General features: G+C 42.9%; 1 protein-coding gene across 1 annotated transcript in view; it reads right to left on the bottom strand.

The window, feature by feature from the left end:
* Positions 1 to 5,389: 5,389 nt before the first annotated feature.
* The window catches only part of LOC126213155 (poly [ADP-ribose] polymerase tankyrase-1-like), a 31,161-nt gene continuing 29,431 nt past the window's right edge, over positions 5,390 to 7,119 (bottom strand). Inside the window, exon 5 of the mRNA XM_049940778.1 lies at positions 5,390 to 5,920. Coding sequence (XP_049796735.1) covers positions 5,434 to 5,920 — 487 coding nt within the window. The 3' untranslated portion in view covers positions 5,390 to 5,433. The remainder of the gene's footprint in view (positions 5,921 to 7,119) is intronic.

Raw genomic sequence — 7,119 nt, 5'->3', positions numbered from 1 at the left:
ACTTTTCATTGTAGCACCCAAGTGAGATACATAATTTTACTTAACGTGCCCAACTTTCAGTTCTCGACAACGAGAATCTTCATGGCACACTACTATGCCATTTCATAAAAGGAGCAGTCAAATGAAAATGTGACGAATGGAAAAAAGTAAGTACACTGTTTACTGTTTCACAAGCAATTGATATAACTGTTAATACATTTATCCCACTGTGGGACAAGATGGTCAATGCGTTCATGGAAAATGTTTGCAATTGCCTTCAGACGCATGATTGAACCAGACAAGCACCTCTTCATCTGAATCCAATCAGTGTGGACAAATGACTTTATTCAGGGCTCCAAAAATAAGGCAATCACACGGGGAGAGATCAGGACTGTTTTGAGGATGTGTGAGGGTTTCCCAGAAAAACTTCTGCAATGTAGTCGAAATAACCTTGGCAGATTGTAGGAGGGCATTATCCTGCAACTGAATGGTGCCATCCACAACATTCCTAGGTGTTTGGAGTCAATGGCACACTTCAATTTTTGCAAAGCGTCCACGTACACTGTGCGTTAACTGTGATGCCATGTTCCAGAAAGTCAATGAACAGCAGAGAAAAAGGTAATCATATCTTTCAGACATGTGGCCTTCACGGCTTTGGGTTTTTTCATCAGGGGATAATTCAAGTGCTTCCAACGTTGGGTCTTACGTTTGTTCTCTAGCTCAGAATGATGACACCATGTTTCATCTCTCATTACAATAAGGGACAGGTAACAATAGTCTCCACCATGACATTGCGGCAGGCGCTGCAGTGTTGTCGAGATTCTGTTCAACTTCTGCTACTCCATCTGTCTGTGGAAATCCCACTGTGCACAGGTTCTCCCATGGTGGTGTGAGCAGCACCATGACTAATCCCCAACAGGAGCCAAATGGTTTCTACCATCCGGTGTTGGTTATTACTGATGGCAGTGTCCACCACACCAATGGGAAGTAATGACACAATGAGGCTGTCCTGGCCGAATTCTGTCTTCCAGTGATACACAACCTTCTCGAAATCGTTTATTCCACACACACTCACATGTAATGATAATGATGATGATGGTGATGATGATGATGATGATGATGATGATGGTGATGATGATGATGTTGGTTTGTGGGGCACTAAACATTGAAGTCATTAGCACCCATACAAGTTCCCAATCCTTCAAGTTCCAATCTCACTGCTTCCCAAATGATGATGAGATGATGAGGACAACACAAACACCCAGTCCCCAGGCGGAGAAAATCCCCAATCCGGCCAGGAATCGAACCCAGAACCCTGTGATCCAGAGGTAGTAACACTTGCCACTAGACCACGAGCTCAAGACAAACTCTCATGTACATGATGTACTGCGCTCGCCAGGCACAGCAGACATTTCGGCATGAATTTCATTTCCTGAGACACCTTTGACAGTGTGTCACTGCACTGCACATTACTGTGCCTCTTTCACAGTCTTCGTAGTGAATGCAGGCGCACACACGAGTCGCCCAACTGACGTAGAGCATGTCTGATGAACAGATGGTACAGTGGTGAATGTTCGCGCTGTTCCTGATTTCCAACTATGATACACACACCTACCTGCATTACCAACGTCAACGCCACGCCCATTATACAATCTGTCTTGTTTTAGTTTTATTTTCCCTTATACTTATCACAGAAGTGTCCTAGCTACACTGTATAGTCAAATGGTCGTAACAACAGCGTATAACAACTAAAGTGCACCATATGCTTCCGTAAATATATTGGAAAATTCAAGTTCATTTGAAACTGTTTTAGCTAATAATATACACTGTACTTCTACCCAATATGTAGAACAGACCTACAATAGATCAAGAGTACACATAACGCAATTTAAGGACAACAATATTTCAGTCATTTTTCCCACAATTTCAGTTGACTGAGTTACACTGCTCATCGCACTAGACCAGGGATCGGATTTGTAGCGCGTACAGAGTTCACTGAACTCACGAATAGGAAGCTTAAGCCAGCCCATTGTTCCCTGTGTTAGAATCCACAGGTTTCACATGATCGTATCATTCCAGTTGCTTCCTTTCTATCCACTGTAGCATTATTCGTTTGTGTGTTCATTTCCTTAACCTGGCCAATATTGCAGTTTTCCAACACCTTCTCGGACATGTAACTTCCACTGTGAGGGGGTCTTTCTGTTCTTTGTCAACGCCCATACGTCTGCACCATATGACACAGTCACTACTTTGTAACTTCGGAGACATTGTGACTTCCTACCTTTCATATTTTCACAGTAATTGTCAACATTATGACAATATTATACATGCAAGGCTATTTCAGATTTTGGGTATAGCTGTATCGAAATATGAAGTATAAAAAAGCTACATTGATGCCCTTTTTCTAAAATGCATCTAAAGTCAGAGACACTGTAGGATTATCATCAATAAGGGAATCGACGAATTAAATAACTTAACAGTAAGACCTATTTCGTTTGTAAGACATGCACTATAGTTATTTAATTGATTTACAAGACAAAGGCAATACAATTTTACACCTGTATTTTCGTGACTTGTACAACCACCTCACCTGTGTAATTCTTTCTGATGAGTGTCAAGTTACATCAACATTGTGAAACCTATGTTGCTACTCATGTTCAAAGTTGGCAATCAGTTTTCTGCCCCAAATTCAACCACAATTATTTTGATTGTTTCAATTTATGTGAAGTAAAATGACGTTACTACAAAGATAGAATTTTTCTTACTTTTTTGTATGTGCCTTCGTTAGCTTCTAACTTCAGTACTGCATTTAGGTACAGGTTTCTGTTCTAATTAAAACGTATGGTTGGCGTTGTCAAAAACCAAGCAGTCTACAATGAGCCACCTGTAAATTTAACAGCTAATTTTACTCAGTTTGGAACAGTTTATATTACATTGCCACCATATCACAGCGTCGTTGCTACTTATATTCTGCTGTAACAACCTATTTGACGAATGAGACGGCTGAGCGCATTGTTTTCGTATTTATTTTCGCAAATTTGCATAGTCATTTCATAAAAAGTTAGAAACACTATCGGTTTTTGTTATTTTGCCATGGAACTGAATGTAGAACTCGTGTTAAATGTTCAATTTTATGATCCAATTGCCAACACAAATACGTCACGCTCCGCCATCAGTTGTAGAGTTCATGAGAGCCATAGTTCAGGAGACTGGCAATGGGGCAGTGAGGGCGCTGTCATCAGTGGCGCCTGTCCAGCCAGAGTTGCTGTTGCTGTGCGGTGGACCCTGCAGGCGCTCTGCCCATACGACACCTGGCTGAGGGCAGTGCACTCAAGACCGGCAGAAGGGAAATGTGGAAAGCGAGAACATTTGCTGCAGCATCCTGCGATATCAGAGTGAAGATCAATGTTACCTGACTGCCGGGAGGGCGTATCACAAGAGCAGCTTTACTGCTGTGTGGGACTCATAAGATTTGAGTTCGCACTTACACTACTGGCCATTAAAATTGCTACACCGTGAAGATGACGTGCTACAGACGTGAAAGTTAACCGACAGGAAGAAGATTCTGTGATATGCAAATGAATAGGTTTTCAGAGTGTTCACACAAGGTTGGCGCCGGTGGCGACACCTACAACGTGCTGACATGAGAAAAGTTTCCAACCGATTTCTCATACACAAACAGCAGTTGACCGGCGTTGCCTGGTGATACGTTGTTGTGATGCCTCTTGTAAGGAGGAGAAATGCGTACCATCACGTTTCCGACTTTGATAAAACTCGGATTGTAGCCTATCGCGATTGTGGTTTATCATATCGCAACATTGCTTCTTGTGTTGGTCTAGATCCAATGGCTGTTAGCAGGATATGCAATCAGTGGGTTCAGGAGGATAATACGGAACGCCGTGCCGGATCCCAATGGCCTTGTATCACTAGCAGTCGAGATTACAGGCATCTTATCCGCATGGCTGTAACGGATCGTGCAGCCATGTCTCGATCCCTGAATCAACAGACGGGGACGTTTGCAAGACAACAACCATCTGCACGAACAGTTCAACGACCTTTGGAGCAGCATGGACTATCAGCTTGGAGACCACGGCTGCGGTTACCCTTGACACTGCATCAGAGTCAGGAGTTCCTGCGATGGTGTACTCAACGACGAACCTGGGTGCACAAATGGCAAAACGTCGTTTTCTCAGATGAATCCAGGTTCTGTTTACAGCATCATGATGGTCGCATCCGTGTTTGGCGACATCGTGGTGAACGCACATTGGAAGTGTGTATTCCTCGTCGCCATACTGGCGTATCACCCTATGTGATGGTATGGGGTGCCATTGGTTACACGTCTCGATCACCTCTTGTTCACGTTGACGGCAATTTGAACAGTGGACATTACATTTCAGATGTGTTACGACCCGTGGCTCTAACCTTCATTCGATCCCTGCGAAAACCTACATTTCAGCAGGATAATGCATGACTGCATGTTGCAGGACCTATACGGGCCTTTCTGGATACAGAAAATGTTCGACTGCTGCCCTGGCCAGCATATTCCCCAGATCTCTCACCAACTGAAAACGTCTGGTCAATGGTGGCGAAGCAACCGGCTTGTCACAATACGCCAGTCACTACTCTTGATGAACTGTGGTATCGTGTTGAAGCTGCGTGGGCAGCTGTACCTGTACACACCATCCAAGCTCGTTTTGGCTCAATGCCCAGGCGTATCAGGGCTGTTATTACGGCCAGAGGTGGTTGTTCTGGATACTGATTTCTCAGGATCTATGCACCCAAATTGTGTGAGAATGTAGTCACGTCAGTTCTAGTATAATATATTTGTCCAATGAATACCCGTTTATCATCTGCATTTCTTCTTGGTGTAGCAATTTTAATGGCCAGTAGTGTACCTTCTCCTGAGTTGAATGTGAACTGATTATATGATTCCAGAGGATAAGCACGTATTGTGGTGTGTATGTTGCTACGAATGTCATGCTGTATTTAAAGACGGAAGCCATTGCACCATCTTGCTACAGATGCACAAGTAAGTTCAGTCTGAGATCAAAGCTGAAAACTCTAACTGCAGAGCTCGTATCAAGTAAGCCAGGGGACGATGAAGCTTACAGTTGTTTGACATCATCATATACGCCAGTATGAAATACTTTTCAATAATCAAATATTGTAGAGTGCTGTGTTTGTGAGCTATTAAGTGTGTATTTATCTGTTCTTGTTGGCTTCTGCAAAGAGCAGCGTAGAGATTTTTCTTCAGAGAGAGATTACCTCCTGTTACTTAAATTAGTTCACACAGTATTGCTACTGTGTTATTAGAGCATTTACACTCACAACTTAAAGATGGTTACAAATGAGTGGCTGTAGGAACAACTTTTTTCATTCTTTATTTAAAAACATAAACAGATTTAGAGAGACTATTTCAGTACTATTACACAAAAGTTTGTAGGTCGGCCTGCCTCATGATAACAAATCTATCAGCTGCTGGTTGTTTTTCTGCTGGGCTTTGTCCAGGGGGGTGAACCCATCGTCATCCATAACATCCCCATCAGCTCCTGCGTCGAGCAGCATAGTCGCCGCCTCGATGTGGCCACGCCACACAGCATCGTGCAGCGGCGTTCTCCCCCACTTATCCCTCGCGTTGGTATCAGCAGATGACTCCAGCAGTATCCGCACCAGAGCCACATCACCATTGTATGCAGCCAAGTGCAGAGGTGTGTTCTGGTTGCCGTCCCTGTCGTTCACCTCCGCACCAGCATCCAGTAGACACCTCACGGCCTCCATATGTTCCTCCTGCGCTGCCCAGTGTAGGGCAGTCATCCTGTGTTCGCCTCTGTCTCTCACCCCCACATCCGCCCCTGCAGCTAGCAGTGCCCTCAGCTCCTCTACGGCCCCCTGCTCAGCTGCCTGGATCAGCCTTCTGTTTTTCCCTTGTTGAGAAAGGCTCCTGCATATAACAGATAAATTCTTACAGTTTACTGTAAACAAACACACCTTATGTGGGAAACTATCAAACAAGCAAACAGAACAGTTCTGAATGTACATTTGTCCAGGAAAAAACCTACTATATTTCCCACTTCTGTTATACAGATGAGTGAAACTCTGTGTATGTCAAGGTATAGAAGTAGTGCTGTAGCCCCTTGTCAAAATCTTCATTCTCTCTCCATTAAAAATTCCTTTATTCAGTCTTTCAAGAAATTGAGTTGTCACATTTTCACCCATTATTTGCTGGAAGTCTGTTCTGTTGATCTCAAGTGAAACAGATGCTTCACAGAGATAATACTGTTTCTGTGTGCAGCAGTCTTTCCTTAAACTACCGTAGGTGACACGCAAAATGAATTCCATCTCCAAATATTTAATGAGATTTTCCGGACAAGGAGCCAAAAAGGTTCAGTCCAGTTATCAGCACATTTAGTCACACACACATGCCAAATAGCGAAAGTTTCGCAGAAAATGATTTTGTTGAAAGAAGCACTTTAAGTGGACTGATACTCACCCACACTTATACTGTGTGTATGTGTGTCGCTTTTGTTAGTGTGACTTGTACAAGAACACATCTGGATATGCACACTGCCACTCTGAAGTACCTGATAGTGTACACTAATATTCATACAAACACACACACACACACACACACACACACACAAGCACATGCACACTTCTTACTAAATTCTTGTTGCTGTCCCATGTCTTCTGGCTACTGCAAAAGTTACAATCCACGAAAGTAAATTAATCTTTCATGCATTTTGCTAGACTACCATTAGAAACGTACTTGTAAACAAACATTGTCTTAGTGGAAATACTGATTAAATCACACACTGATGTAAGTACTGGAAAATGTGCTGTGTCACTTGTATCTGACTATCTCATTGCAATCACCATGGCATAAAATATTTACTCATACCTGTGCATCATATGTGCTAATACCTGCAATATGCCAATTTCTCTAAAAACCTTAAATAAATAAAAACAATCTAGTTTTCTCAGTCTGCCAAGGGAGGTATTACAGATGTTCAACTTAATGTTCATCTTTCAACAACTCAGATTCATTTCTAATTATTTGCACAGGAAGATGCTAAGGCTTCTTTTTCTTCTTCTTCTTCTTCTTTCGATTTCGGCCATCTTTGGACCACGTCCAACAATTCA

The sequence above is a fragment of the Schistocerca nitens genome, chromosome 11 (assembly GCF_023898315.1).
Source record: "Schistocerca nitens isolate TAMUIC-IGC-003100 chromosome 11, iqSchNite1.1, whole genome shotgun sequence".
Taxonomy (NCBI): domain Eukaryota; kingdom Metazoa; phylum Arthropoda; class Insecta; order Orthoptera; family Acrididae; genus Schistocerca; species Schistocerca nitens.
The sequence above is the reverse complement of the archived record's forward strand: the minus strand, read 5'-3'. Positions and strand labels throughout refer to the sequence as shown.